The sequence below is a fragment of the Hylaeus anthracinus genome, unplaced genomic scaffold (genome assembly GCF_026225885.1).
Source record: "Hylaeus anthracinus isolate JK02 unplaced genomic scaffold, UHH_iyHylAnth1.0_haploid 5, whole genome shotgun sequence".
NCBI lineage: Eukaryota > Metazoa > Arthropoda > Insecta > Hymenoptera > Colletidae > Hylaeus > Hylaeus anthracinus.
Window position 1 is genome coordinate 12,588,928 of NW_026535322.1, and position 16,008 is coordinate 12,604,935.

The 16,008-nt window shown below is 40.2% G+C and overlaps 1 protein-coding gene across 5 annotated transcripts in view; it reads left to right on the forward strand.

Annotated features, from left to right (window-relative positions):
* The window catches only part of LOC128895478 (ETS-like protein pointed), a 179,340-nt gene that overhangs the window by 2,689 nt on the left and 160,643 nt on the right, over positions 1-16,008 (forward strand). For 3 of the 5 annotated variants that reach the window (XM_054158095.1, XM_054158101.1, XM_054158096.1), the window contains exon 2: positions 5,333-5,442. In XM_054158095.1, coding sequence (XP_054014070.1) covers positions 5,338-5,442 — 105 coding nt within the window. In that variant the 5' untranslated portion in view covers positions 5,333-5,337. Of the gene's footprint in view, positions 1-971; positions 1,173-5,332; positions 5,443-15,445; positions 15,466-16,008 lie in introns of those variants that run through there. The other 2 variants (XM_054158097.1, XM_054158098.1) reach the window with 2 other exon arrangements.

Genomic DNA, 16,008 nt, shown 5'->3' on the forward strand with positions numbered 1-16,008 from the left:
TGATCGGTTATTTAGCTAGCACACGTAAAAGTTTAAAAACTGTCGGATTCCTGGAACATGGTTAAATAATTAAATAGAAACAAAAATACCAGCTATGCATTCGATAGGGAGGCCACTACGATCAACAATTTTGTAATTGATATCATAATATTTTCCTTAAAAGTTCATTATTTTTTAAACGATATCCATTGTTTACATATACGAGCTATGCGTCGCTCGTTGGATGGTAAAATAGTCGTAAATAATTAAAAAGAAACAAAACTGGTGATATGCATATAAAAGAGGGACATTTATTGTATGATATGAAAAAAAGTTTAATAACATTAAGAATATACAATATTATTTTTTTATTATGTATATATATATATATATATTTTTACTTATACATATAACTCCATTTCGTATTTTTTAAGAAAGCAGGAGGAGTTACGGAGCCGCTATTTTCGTCTTTATTTTCGCACGCGTGCTTAAGTCATGTATACTGTTGACTCCAAAATGTAACCTCAATTAAGCGAAATAAGAACAGGTTTTCAATGAATAAGGCAAACTTATTCGACTATGAATTCATAAGGACTTAAGACTTTCTTAAGAACCGACTGTGAATCTAGAATAAACAGCAATTGCATTCAAAAGGAAATGCTTAAGTCGATGGTTAAGGCGTTACTTATTCGACAACTGTGAACCTTACGAACACCTTAAGCATACGTTTAAGGTCAGCTTCGAAATAAGTTGCGACTGTGAATACCGCCCCAGGTCTTCGAGTTGATGGCGTGTATAGTGCCATCTCTCGAAGGGGTTAGGACACTAGTCGTTCGATTTTTGCGATTTATAATCGATACGTCCGAGGTACGGTTACGTTACGATAATCCTTCGATAATCGAAAGTATCGCTCGTCTAAACCATTGGCGTTCGAATTTTCGTAGATGACGCGTGTGTCTCGAAGTAAGTTAACTTTAGTGAAAGGAATTCGTGAAATTATGATTCGAAGAAAGGAATAGTTGGTTTTAATGAGTTCGAAAGTCAAGGGCACATCGAGATTTTTCCACATATGGGTCCATCGTGGGTGCTAGGGATCGTATACGGGTCCATGGATCCCGTGACCTGAAGGAACGCCTGCCCGCATCTGGAAACCCAGCGGCAGCTTCTCGAAAGATATTATATTGCTCTCTCGGGTGAGTTGAAACAATAGACACTTGAACATCTCGAAGGACAGGCCAGTTTGTGGACAGGGTTCGAGGAAAGCGAAACGAAAGTCGTGGCGTAGTTTCGTAGACGGACGGTATGCATGGAAAAATCTAAAGTACCTTCGCTATATTGCTCATTGGAAAAATGAATTCTCGTTTAACGGGTTTTTCAGGCTTGATAATAAATTACACTTGGCGACGAAAAACTAAATCGACAGACAACTATTGGTTTTACCATTCTTGTTACATTGTTTTTAGCATATTGTCATCCGATTTTCTGTATTAATTATTTCGTTCAGAAGTGAAATATTCGCAATTGACGCTTGCCTCTTGACGAAGCCATTTCCTGCCATATTGCTTATTGGCAAAATGGATTCTCGTTTATATTTTATTACAGTGCTTCGAGATTTTGAATCCGAAACTAGACTTATGGGATACATTATATTTAGGTAAAAGAAAAATGATAAATAATTATTCATTTTTCCATTCTGCACAATTTATATTTACAACAAATTCTCTTTTGATTTTTTATATTAATTATTCCTTTAGTAAAATATTGACAAGTAATGGTTGCTTTTAGAACAATAATTCGAAAATACACTTCAATAATTAAATAAAAAAAACTTTTAATAATGTTCAACACTCGATTAGGATCTCAATTCTTAAAAAAAAAAAAAAAAATTGTGTTTTAAGATAAAATCTGATCATTTACTTGTTGTAGAGTAAGAACAACGATCTTTCACACCTGGTCTTTGTCGTAGTTATTCATATCTTGGAATCGTATCAGCACGGTATCAGGATTGTTCTCCGTTCTTCTTCTTCTTCTTTTCCCTTTGTTTCAGCGTACAGATAGACAACGTGAAGTCTTTGGACGTAGCGTTAACTCGTCTAAAGCAAAACATCCAGGTCTGCGTGTCCTCGGTATATGCCAGTCAGGAACTCGCGAAGTGAAACAAACCAGGAGCGTTACGACTTTACCCTCCGTATCGAACGATCTTTTCCTTCGCTTTCGTTGCTCGGAAACTCAGGTAGACGCAGTCGTCTGGAAATGGTATCCTCCTATTTGCACGGAAGTCGGTTGATCACTTTAAAAGCCGATCGTGTTCCCTTCCGACAACACCTACAGATTTCCAGATACAACGGGAACATGCATGAAAAGTATCCGCCAAAGTGCAGCAGTCGTAGGTCTTGGATCGTTGCAAGAACACTCCTAATTTCTGCGATGTTCGCTATGAAATTAATATTCAAGCAAGCTCTTTATTATGAAGCAATCTTTGTATGTAGATACTACCATGTTCGAAAAGCTTTCGTACATTTAATACTTAGAAAATTGTTATCATCAGATAATAAGTCAACGTGGTAACAAAAGTGTACCGTAATCCATATTACAATCTAGTACATCTATCGTTATACGTATAAGGAAATCTGGAATTGATGAAAATCGTATTATAATTGAAAAGTTGATAACGACGTGCCCTCCCGTCCTTCAGATCAACAACGAGATATTTGTCGGTCAAAGAGATACGCCTTTTGTTATTATCGGACGAAAGCTTTTCGCAAATCTGATTCGTCGAAGAGTTCTTGGAATTTGATCGTTTGCGGCGTACATTTGCTACTTCGAGGGATTATTGTGTCACTGCTTTCAGAAAGCAACGTCGGATAAGCGAATCGCAGGCGTATCTTTCGTCACGTCGGATCGATAGCCATCCGTTGGACGATAAGCATTGTTATCTCCTCGATCGTAAAGCGAAAGTAGGCATTATTAATATCTCTGTTAAAAACAACGCCATGGAGGAGCGAAACAGCGACTTCATTTTCGTGTTTTCGATTTTCTCGTCTGAAAGCCTTGAGATTATTCCGGATTGTTTTCGCTCTTGGATATTTATCGAGAATGTCACCTATTTTATATCAAACATATTAATTTTTTAACCTTGGACTCGAATTTGTTATTTTTGTTAAAAGAAATATTCTCGACGCGAATGATTCTTTTGCTACTTGTAAGAGCTTTTCGATCCGTAGAGTAGAATGCTTTCTCAGCGCTTTCTCATCGAGATGATACAGACACCTTGCACAGACGAGAGGGTTAAAGACCAGAATTTTGAAACGCTTTGTACCGAGGTAGATTTTGCCCGCGTCTAAAGAGCCGTGAGAGTCGATGGCGGTGCTCGAGCACTTTTCCACCTACCATCTGTCGTTTGGGCTTCCAGCCGGAGTAACCTGATCTTTGTAGAAACCAGGGTTCAAAAACCTCCTACGTACGCTGTAGTGCCTGCAGCTCGCATCCCCTTACACTTGCACCTTCTAAAAATTGCACCGGCATATTTCGCAAAAGCGGTGCAGTTCTTGTCTCAAATATTACTTGGTTAGACATTAACAACGAATTCTATTCTTCGATTGGAGGTTTCGCAGCGTTCCATGCAAGTATATCTAGAGACTTTGAAAATAGAAATCGGTATTCTAAGTTTTTTCGAAACGCGGAATCTCGAGTATTCGTTTTGGCGAGTTTAGAGTCGAGCGATGTTTCACGCGTTTTAGAGCATAAATGGAGGAGGGGGAGGGGAATGGAGGAAAAAGGAATAGTCGGTTGGCAGAGTAGGTGCGTCATGTGGTAGAGAATTTACTGTACAGGTTGCAAATAAAAAGGGAACGGTGGTGATTTAGCATCTCCAGACCCGGCTCAGAAATGTGTGCGCGCGCGTTCGTTGAACGTCTGTTTTTAAAGCGCCTACCCGACCGCCATTAAGCGTCCAAATGAAAAGTTATGCTTTTCACGTGCGAGCCACCCCCTAAATAACGAATTTACACGCGCGAATCAAACAAAATGCCTCCGAACGCCGCAATAACCTCTCAGGGACGAACAAATTTATTTAGGAACCGAGCGAGTACCAGCAGCGATTATAGAGGGACTAATTGGCCCGCGATTTGATCTTTAACGCATCGATCGCCAAGACGGCTTTATAAGAGAAAAAGAATTTATGCAGACGATGGCTTCTAACTCGATGGAATTTAATTTTCTTAGGATGACGCTAGACATCCCATTGGCTAGGCTAGAATATTGCTTCCTATTTTCTAACGAACACGACTGTACCTGATTCTTGGTGGACGCGTTAAAGACGTAGGAAACCCCTGTGTTTGGAAAGATATATGATTATTAGGCTTTCCAGAGTAATCAGGACGACTGAAACAGAAACAAATTCAACATTTTCGTCTTATACATTTTGTATGGTCTCTTTAGAAGTTTTGTACACCTCAAAAATGTATGGGACGAAACTAAAATATTGCTCTGGAATGTCCAATTATGTAGCGAGTGTAATAAGTATTCGTACGCCGATCAATTTCCTAAAAAACTTTTGTGAAATTGTAGTTTATTAATTTCTTTTTTTATAATCAAGGATATTCTACATATTCTCGGAAATCTCTAGAATAGATGTAGTCCAAACAACAGTTTTTAGTTTATATAACAAGAAAATACGAAAAATTGGTAAAAATATAGAAGCAATAAATATTCGTACGGTTTTTATAACGAACAATTTACAGTAGAATTTGTACCACAAGCACATCAGTTTATTGCTTCGTGGGAATTAGAAAACATTAAATTTTCATTAAAAAAAGACTTAAAAAATGCTCTAATAAAGGAATGAAAAAAGATCCCACTCCGAATAATATCGACATTTATGATAGTTAATTTAATGCCTAGAAGAGTTGCAGTAATTATAAATTCAAATGGAAATCCTACCAAGTATTAATTATTTATAAATTAATGTAAATTAATGTAAATTTCATGTTTCTTTGTAATGAAGTTTTGAAAATTTAACATTTGTTCGAATACTTATTGCTTCAATATTTCTATCGATTAATTGTTTTTTTCTTGTTAATTTCGCAACTTAGATAAATAGAAATATTTTTTTGTAATCTATACTAGAGATTTCCAAGAATATGTAGAATGTCATTGTTTATAAAAAAGAAGTTAATAAATTACAATTGAACGTAGTTTTTTCTTTAATTGACCAGTGTACGAATACTTACTACACCCACTGTATGTATATTCTTCTAAACACTGTTATTGATAAAGACGTTTTTTTTTTTTTTTTTTTTAATCCCGTTATCGTTTGTAATGTCTCGTTGCTGAAACTTCGTTCCTGTTTCAGTCAAAATGGATATGGAATCCCTGTACGACTACGGGGATGAGGAACAGGATTTCTACGAGGAGAGTCCCGGGACCAGGAAGGGCTATCCCATCGATCACAGATCCATCAAGGTCAGTGAGTGCTCCTCGATCCTAGTCGCGAGGCGGCCGGAAGGAAAGCTCGAGCGTCGAGTTAATTTTAACCGTACGATCACACAGGTGACACGTAATTACACCGGGTCTAATTTTAAAGCGAGGCGGGCAATTTCGAAACACGAGTGGTTCGATCTCGGCCGAAAACTTTCCTAGCTTGGCGCGTTGTTATTTTCGGGGCACTCTTTGACAACGCCACCTCGCGTCGACGACGCCATTGTTGTGTAATTGTTCGTTGTCACAGTCCGTTCTTTTGTCGTTTTTCATCTGTTTCCTTCGCGCGGAGAAACGAAAGCAGGCGCAGAGTTGCGAAAGATCGTAGAATCTAGAACTGGCAAGGTACTGAGAATTGGGCATTGGTGTGTTTTGTTTGATACGAAGAGGCGTTCGATTTCCAAACAGTTGTCGAATATGATATGTAAGGAGAGGGAGGACGAAGGTTACCTTCGACGGTATAAACAGGATGGGAGCACGTGATTTAACCTAGTATTCACTTGAAATAAATTAGATCAACTTTTGTCTGTCTCGTACTCAAAAGTCTCATGTTACGTTGCGTATTACCTAAACAGTTCCTAACATTGGAATGCAACTCGGTAGTAACTGATGTTGGGAACAAATGTAATTTATGAGGCTATTTATATTGCGATATTTGAAGCGTTACTTTGTGCAGGATACTTGGACCAGTCGCAACTTGGCGACGGGGTACGTTATTCCGAACAATCGTTGGAAACGATGGCGAATGATGAATTCGTATCTATTTAACTTACAGAAGGATGGTCGAAACAGGTCAGTCGTTAGCGTGGTCGTTTTGGAAATCGTTAATTAACCCTGACGCGCGGTTGGCGAGCATCAGGCGTGCACGAGCGGCGCACGATTCGTTAGCAAGTGGAGCCGGTCGAAATAGGCCAATCGTACTCTATTTTCGCGGCGATAGTTGACGTTGGCAGCCGCGTTGGCAGCGGCTGCGATTGTACGAGTGCCAGTAACAATTCGTTCCTCCTCGCTACTCTCTGCCTTCGTTTCATGAATGAACGTAGAGCCAGCGCGCTCGTTCATCGTGTCCCCTCGGCTCCTCTCTGACCTCGCCTGGTCATCATCTAACGCATTTATCGCGATCTCGGTTCTTCTTTCGGTCTCCTCTCCGAGAAGAAAATATTAGTGTAACGCTAGACAACGAGTAGGAACACGAACGATAGCTTATAGTAAATTATTCTATTTGACGTATCGTTCTCTTTCGGCACGATGACTCGGATTAATTAAAAGGCAGGTTTCAAGCAGGTTCCAAGTGTTTTCAGTAGCTCAACTTATGTTGCACAGGAATGTATAGGGATTTAATGATTCGTTAGAGTATTCGATGCTTTGATAGCTGAAGTAATTTTTTAACGAATGGAATACAGAATTCTGCGTAAGAAGAGTATACCTATCATTCTCGCCTATCGTGAAACGGGAAAAGGTGACCTACGTGGTTCTAAGTACCTTGCGTCAAAGCATTCGTTTTGTAGTAGACTTTGATCAATATCAGTAAATGTAATCGGATACAAACGGATCGCTAGCGATGCGCGAGAGAAGACGTCATTAGACGAGGCTGGCACTCTATTAAAAGGGAAGAGCGCAATATCCTTCGAAAGCGAAAGGGACACCGAAGAAACGGGATGCAGGGAAGAAACGCACGGCCAGCCGTTCCAGGGGGAGGAGAAAGGAGAAATCTAAGCCGCCAGAAATAGCATCCCCTTCTTGCGTCGTGCAGAGCCCAGACCTTCTTCATGCGCCGCTCATTCTAGTCCCATGCACCGTTGCCTCACCTACGTCACGCGTTCTCTCGCACCCGGTGCATCAGCGTCGGCCTCTTCCTCTCACGCCTTTGCTTCTTTTCATTAACGCGAGGGTTGACGGAGAATAATCTAAACGTAGGGTATCGTTTCACGCACGTGAGTCGCAAACGACGGCCTCTCTCCGGATATCGAACATCCACGACACCAAGGGAGATCGACGCCACGGAACGTTAATAATTATTGTTCCGCGAAAATTCAATTTTTCTAACGATAGTCTGAAACTTACCTCCACTTTTCCCTATACAACGAACCAACGTCAGGTTTTAGGATAAAATTGTGTCATGTTGCGTTAATAATTGTAGCTTCGTTTCGTAGATAGTATTGCAAAGATTGTTCAGCGGTTGCGAAGCACAGCGATAGGAAAGAGGAAGCAGCCGGAGCGAATTCGAAATTTGATCGATTGCACAGGCATGTCTGGAACAATTAGGAATTGAAATCGTAGCGTTCGTTTGCCGTGGAATCAGAATTAAACGATTTGGGCGTGGTGCATCCGTTTCCTTTCCTAGCTTCCTGCCGCATACTGATTACTATTACGCTTATTTTCCCCTAACAATAGTCGACAGGTCGATCGTAGTAGTTTTGTTTTTTAGAGCACTAGCGTGTCTCGATTCACTCTCGACATGTCTATTTAAATCGAATCGAGCATTTTGTTTTGTCTACAGAATGTTTTCGATTCTTTTGTTTTCAAGTATTCTCAGTAGCTCAACTTTAAACGTTAATAACTGTATTATAAGGTCCTCGATGTACACTTCCTGTGCGCATACATTCATGCACCTCCAGCATCGCATAATCTTCGTGTCGCCGAATTTTACCGGGAACAGTCTCTTTTTCTCTGGGCCATCTGTCGATGAATATTAATAAGAGGAAAGCAGGACAGCTGTTGTTTGCTGGGAGCAGGAACTGGCCACTTGTCCGGTCGTTTCTCTACCGGAAGTCCTTCGCAGAACTTGCCGAAAAACGATATCCCTCCTTCCCGCGCGCATCGCTTCAGGCCCTCCCGCAGGTTTTCCAGCGTGATTCGATCTCTCGAGCTGTCTCCCGAGTCAACAGTTATCAATCGTTTCGAATTAGGGAATTGCATGGTTTACCTATCTCAATTTAGATTAGTCATAAATAACGAGAATAGCGCAATTAACAAAAAATCCAAGACAAGCTGTGAATAGTATAGATTTTAAAGATACGTAGAGATTGCAGAAGTCTTAGGATTGAGAGTTAAATGGGAGATACAAGTGTCTATGCATAGATGACTGGAAACCGAGTTTTTAAAATAATTTCACGTATATATCTCGTCCAAATTAGCATTGTTTGCTCGGTACCATCGTTCCCAAAGAACAACGATACGTAAGGTTATAAATGTACAGAGTTCGCGGAGCTAACCTTTAACTATTTTACTACAAGGATAAAAAATCCACCGTGGATATTTATATCAGCCACTAAAAGCCAATCTAGCGGAAAAAGTACTTAATCGCGCGCATCTTGTGTCATTCATTGGAGACAAATGCGATCGTCGTATAAATAGATAGCCGGACGATGAATAGCTGCGGCGTTACTTATTCATAGACGTTTTTCCATTGACGCTTCGTCTCGTGTACCAAGCCAGTTCGTTGAATTTCTCGCGAGGCTATTCCACCCCATTTTCGTCCATGATCGGATGAATTCAAATCGAGTGCAAAGTGTCGCAGAATCGGTCGGTGGTTTTTATGCAGATATATCAGATTGGTAAATATTAGAGTAGGTGTCTGAATATTTCAGTATCCAGGAGACGTTTCAGCAAAGTTAACGAACTTTTGACATTCGTTCATTGTTCAACGTCGTCCAGTCCATTAACCCCGAGAGGATTTATCGAGTTTCGATCAACCCCCGACACACATCTGTAGATTGTTTAAATATTTATTTATTCGTTATTATTCAATTATGAGCTTCCGCCTAATTTCGTTATGATGATTTATATTCGGTAATGTAAATTGTTTAGTTGTATGAAATTAATTAGGAGACTTAGGAGAATACGAAACGAGTATTATGTTTTGTAATAGTTAAACAAAAGAACGAGCTTATAGCGAAGAAAGGTAGAAACTTCCTTTGTGCGTCATTTCGTGACCGTATCGTTGAAACAGTTACAAAAAGCACGCTGAAATCGATAAATGTAACATGCTTAATCGACTCATTGAGGGTACCACGAGAATGAAAGTTGCTGCAGTCGAGACCGCCTCGGGAGGACTTATCTAATCAGTGCACTTTCTTTGTGTACGTGCGCCATGTACCAGGCGACATTCAGTCTAAGAAAATATTGATACGTAAAGTTCATTCATGGTATTAGACATTAGATCTGCGTTTCATAGACAGTGTGTCCCGATAGGTGCCTCTTTCCAATAACCAATATGGAGTTCATCAGCTTTCGCGAGATATTATTGGAAAGCTTTTATAAAACATACGTAATTGTAAACTAATCTGTTTTATTATTATTTTTAGATATAGAAAACACTTCTGTGTTCGAGGCTTTCTATTTCTACTCAACAACTACCAAACATTTCCTTAACGTACAAATCAAATCTTTATTTAAAGAAAATTGTATGCTGTTTCTTCTCTGACCTTTAAACTTATCGAATTGAAAATCTCGCGGTGTTATCTCTATCGCCTGCTCGCGTGTACAAGAAAGTAAACGACGTTGGTAAAATCAGGAGATAATCTTAGATTGAAACTCGCATGGGTAGGGTAAACGCAAAATGTTTATACTTCGTAATGCTGAAAGAAGTACGAGCAAACCCGCGATATGGAAACCCTTTACAATAACAAACTTTCTCTAATAACTTCTCTGATTATTTGCCATTGAGATTAATAGTCCATTGTTATTATTTGTGATTGCATTCCAATCTATCGGCGGTCTGATTCGTTAAATATAGGTGCAGAACGTCGGGATCTGACACGCTGCGGTTGACGTTTGTCGATATCATTAAGAAACTTGGAACATTTGACGCGATTACTCTGAAACGGTTCACGGTATGAAGTGTCACCATTGTTGTCTGGTCTTAAGTAGGTTAGTGTCTGGTAATTCGGACTGAAAATAACGGACACATTATCGTTTAAAAATTAGCGCTCTTACAACACTTCGAATATAGTCCAACAAGGTATTTCTTTTTGGAGCAACGTTTTAGTTATTTTTAATCATTTAAGACACGATATCAACAAAAATTTATGGTGCCCACGATTTTAAGTGAGTTTATTATGCCAATCTTGACCTGATTTTTTGTGAATTCGTCTTCTAGAAATTTCGTTTCTACCTTGTGAGTTCGTTATACATTTAGGAAATTTCATTTTAGGAACGTGGGATCATGGAAAGCAAAATTGATCTGAATTCACCAGGCTCTCCCTTTAATGACCGAACGGAGAAATCGTCGCGTTGGACTTGCACTGGGTTGACTCGAAAGGGAAGACTTTGGCGAGGTGTTCGATCATGGAAAACATATTCCCGGAGGTTCGTGCTCCTCCGCGGCTGCTGCGTGGCTCGAATAGATTTACATGTCTGAAAGGACCATTACCAGGAACGCGGTTGAAAATCTATTTTTGCCGCCGCTACTCGAAACAATCCTGCCTGTATTGCTCTCGTTAAACTCGTTCAGGATTCCCTCCAGCAATCACTTATTTCGGGTGGCTCGCCACCGCGGCTTTCGATCCCGAACACCGACTCGACGGAAATATCTTGGCGATATTTGCACCGATTTTCTCGGTAGTCCTCGACTATTTCAACTGTAGTTAACCCTGCCAACGTTAACGTTGTCACAGTTTAGCTTTGAGATTCAAAGGTAAGAAATCTAGGCCAGGGGTAGGACATTTATGCCACGAGAATTGAATTCGAAATAAAATTATCAATGGAGTCGCTTGCAGGCTTTTATTATAAAATATTAACGAGCAGTATTTAGAAGTCTCAAAGGGAACGGTATGTATTAGCACGATTCGGTTGTTGGCTTTGAGTCATCTCCAGAATTTAGAAGGTTCGAACAAGAAGAAATTATTCTATAGAATTTGGCTCAATTTCGGTCCATGCTTGATAGATACGTCTGGAGTTTTGGAAGGTGTCGTAATTGGCCTTTCGCTGGAAATCTGAATATTGGCAGTCGACGGATCGTTGGCCACTCGCGAATAGAGTTCTCGTGCCGGAACGTTTCTGGAGCCACGGAATATGTAATCAAAGGTAGGCAAAAGAATAAGAAGAAAGCAGGAACAAACGGGGGTAAAAATAGCAACGAATTGTGGCCGGCATGAGAAAACGTGCTAATAGCTTCTCTTCGATTCTTCCTTTCAAGGGCGTTTTCGACAATCCGTCTTTTTCCGTTTTCAATGGCAGCCAGTAGCGTCGTCTCTCTCGCTCGTCTCTTTCGACGATTCTCGCTTTACCCCTTCCACCGGGGCCTCTCTTACTCATTCATTCAGAGAACGACCGAGTTCGTTTCTCAACGAGCATAATGCCGGCTTCTTATAAGAGCCGGGTCGTCGTGCTGCCTCTGGTCCGTAGAAACAGACTTTATGCATAAAGATGGAAGCTTAAGAGGTTTATACAGTTGGACACTTGGAAAGAAGGCTCTACTTTACGAATTTTTCTCCGTTCATCAATCATTTGTTTTGTTTAAATTCACACTAGTAGAAAGTAAAGTTCATAAAAAATTTAGATGATTATTGGGAATGATTGAAAATTAACCAAACTATATATATATATATATATTAATTGCACTTTTAATTAAGGCCCTATACCACAGTGCGTGCGCGGTAAGTGAGTGTATTTTTAATAATTTTTTTCGAGCAAACGATGAATGTTTTTTTTTCATTGATACTTTTATCCAATATATACATAAATAAGATACTACACAAATTTTCTTATCCAAATATTACGAATAGTTTGCGGTGTACGTCGCTACACTCTGATGAAGTTGCTGCTTGGTGGTTGACAGCGATTAAGCTATACGGCTCATCTGATGAAAAAAAATATATATATTTATAAACTAGACATCTAGATTTACAGCACCACGTAGGGATCGCTTTATAAAGGGTCCCCTTCTATTTTAATTTTATTCATAAAGAATGAAAATTGTGAAAATGGGAAATAAAATTCGCTGGACCGCCATTTTTTTTTTTTTTAGATATCGAAATTTCCCTACGTGATGTTATAAACCCATATGTGTAGTTCATAAATATATATTCTTTTTTCTTCTTCAGATGAACCGTATGGCTTAATCGCTGTCAACCACCAAGCAGCAACTTCGGCAGAGTGTCCTTTTGGTAGCGGCGTACACCGCAAACTATTCGTAATATTTGAATAAGAAAATTTGTGTAGTATCTTATTTATGTATATATTGGATAAAAGTATCAATGGAAAAAAAACATTCATCGTTTGCTCGAAAAAAATTATTAAAAATACACCCACTTACCGCGCGCGCACTGTGGTATGGGGCCTTAACACTTAGGGATTTAAAATAAAAAGATAATGCAATTTAATTAAACGAAATTGATAAAATTTAAGCCTTCTTTTAGAGCCCAACTTTTACTTTTTTAAATAGAGTTATTCAAATAGAGGTCGATTGCTTCTACTTTGCATAGCTGCCATAAACATTCCAACCGGTCTACTTTAAGAAGGCTTACTTTAATAAATATGTCAATATACGTTTTATCCTCTAACTATAGGAACACAGAGGGCGAGTTATTTCGAGCTTCTTCGACGAGGAAGGTGAGCGAGGAACGCGACGGTCGAGCAGCGTTGTTTCCGAGAAATCATTACGAATTGCATCATTCGCAATTCGTACGACGATTAATTCATCTAGGCACGAGCGTCGAGCATGATACATACCCATTGATGATCGCCCGTGACTGAATTCGGTCTTGGTGGAACGTGGGCGAATTTCGTTTCGTTACGAGTTCTATTTGTAACTCGGCATCGTTGCATACGGTCTCTAAATTCGGCTAAACCTTCACCTAAAAATTTAGTTCTCAGATCTGAGATTAGAAACAAATGAAAAAATATTCATGTAGATGTAAGACATTGTTGAATATTTTACCAGGCGAAAATGCAGAAAAATTCATCCAAACCCCATTGGGGGTTCGGTGGCATAGCTCGCGAGGTAGTTTCGTTCGGAACAAGTGGCCAAGAACGTTCGATCACGTAGTCAAACGTTGTGGAACGAATCGCCACGGCGTGGTATCGTTCGAATGCCGATGATGAAAGAGGAAGAGATAGGTAAACAGATAGACGGACAGGGAGAAAGACGACAAGCGAACGCGTGACAAGAATTACGATCCGCCAAGCTTATCTGCATACACGTGTTGCATGCGTACACCGCCAATACGTAGGGGAAAATAATTATCGTAAAAGACAGAGAGGCCGTTGTTCGAGTCCCGATTTAATCGAGCCCTCCCATTAACGCGGAATCATCGCCTTTCTTTTCGCCGTTGCACGCTCTCGTCCGCGTCATCGTTGGAAAATCTTAATTATCTCAGGTTGTCGTTCACAACTTAGAAAAGTCTGCAACGCTCAAAGGGCTCTTGCAAATACCTCGTGCAAATGCACCGATATTTTCTACTAAAGTAGACATAACGCGCGGCTGTTCGATTGCGGAGTACGTCTATCAGCGATACAGATAAATATAAGGATAGCGTGTTCGTGACATCGCTAGCTGATGACAAAGTCGACGATCTCGTTGATTCAACGACCCCCACGCTACTCGTCCTCGCTATTTATAAATGCCGATAGTTCTCGAAACTAGCTGTTCACGGCTGATCGTTGCACCCTGTTGTGCTCCAAAATCTTCCAAGTTTTGGCACTTTTTTCAGCCTCCTCGCGACTCAGACGTTTACAGATTTTTGCAAACATTGTTTCGCGTTCTACACTCGTTACAGGTCTAACTCGGCTCGGCACTTTTCGTGTCACAGATTTTTAGTATATGGTAGAAAATTACCACGTGTAGAAGAGGGAACGTGGAAACATGTTCTCGCGACAAAGTCACGTTCCATTCGGGAGCTACGACATCGAATTTAAAATGAGACTGTAGGATACTTATTGTAAAATTTAATCTGACGTTGATTCACGGCGTCTATTAATCTCTCCGTAATGTATTTTATTACGGGGGAATTTAGACATGAATAATATATTTATATTTTTAGCGATCACTTTCGTGTTACGTATTTAACACCTGCTCTATTACGCATCTTGTGACGCAGCTATTCTTGTGAAAGACGTTTGTGTACTAGGCGTGGCAGCAATGATTGTTTACTTTATGTCTGTGTAAACAAATTGAGTAAGAACTGCACAGTATCGTCGCGTTACGCGCGACATGTTGTACGGAAGATCCAGTTGGAAGATTCTATTTTAAACAATATATTTTTGTATTAAGAAGATACGCTATCCAGAGAAAGATAACAAATGCTTTCAAATATCTTGATCCTCTTACTGTCAAGCTCATCTATGCTGTACATGCAAAAACTGTCACCTTAAAGGATATCGAATACAATTTTGATGTCACAAAAAGAAGTCACAAGAACGGTTCTACTAAGCGCTTTTTTACTAAGCGCCAGCATTAGAGAGACCAAAGAGAAAAGAACCCATGAACTTTCAGACCAGAGGGAAATACGATACTATACATTAGAGATAACGACTACGAATGAATGAAAATAACTTGACATTCAGAGAAGTGATAATCTGAATGTAATCAGTCCATGTCAGATTTCGCATAGGAACCGCCCGCTGAAAAAAAGATTACAAGTTAAAGATAAGTTTGAAACGTTGTGATTTTGTTTTGAATACTCAATTGTATTGCTTCTTTTAGGAGAAAGAGTGCATAAAGGAAACGTAGAGGCAGAAGAAAATCGTTGAAGGCATGCACGTGTGCGTCGGTGTTGTTGAAGAGGATGAAAACCAAAAATACACGTTATCGTTGTATCGTCAAGTTCATACGCCTACGCGTACGCTTTGAGTCTCGACGATGCTAGCGAGTAGCTCGCCTATGATCCACGAGTGTCTGCTGGGTTAGGTTGACGGAGGAAGGGTGACTGGTGGACTGGATCGCTGGCGGGCCGAGGGCGGGGTAGAGTGAATTAAAGGGGAAAGAGTGGAGCAAGAAAGAGAGGAGAGCAACGTAAAAGGACAGGACCGTGCGAGTGGGGCGGGGTAGGAGCGAGGAGAGCGTAGGTACGAAGCGAGGTTAGAATGTTGCATCGCGTCGCTGCGCTGTCGTTGCATTGCGTACCGTTGCGTCACTCTCTTGTGCAGCGTTTCATTCAACTTTGAGTCCCTCGCGCGAAGGTCAAGCGGTCGTAGCTGTCGTTGCGCGTCTCGACGCGTCCTTCTACGCTCTCCCCACTTTCTTCTTTCACCGCTATCGCGCGCAGTTTTGAGTTCGCCATCCATCGGCGTAGCTGCAAACTTCACCGTACTATTCTATTTACTACTTCATCTACCGTAAAATGGGCTGAATAGAAACGCATTTACTCCTTTGGCGTATTGCATCCTTATCTTTCACGGAAAAGTACTGAAACGAAATACTTTCATTATAGATCTTATTCTTATATTGTGTTGTTAAATGTCAGGACAAAGTATGTATCACCTTCTAAACGATGTAACATGTATGTTATTCAGTGGTGGAGGAAATCCCTAGGCTTCGAATAAACCTTTGTCACGTTTCCTCTCTTGAACATTTTCTAAAGAAGGACACAAAATAACATTTTATAGGTT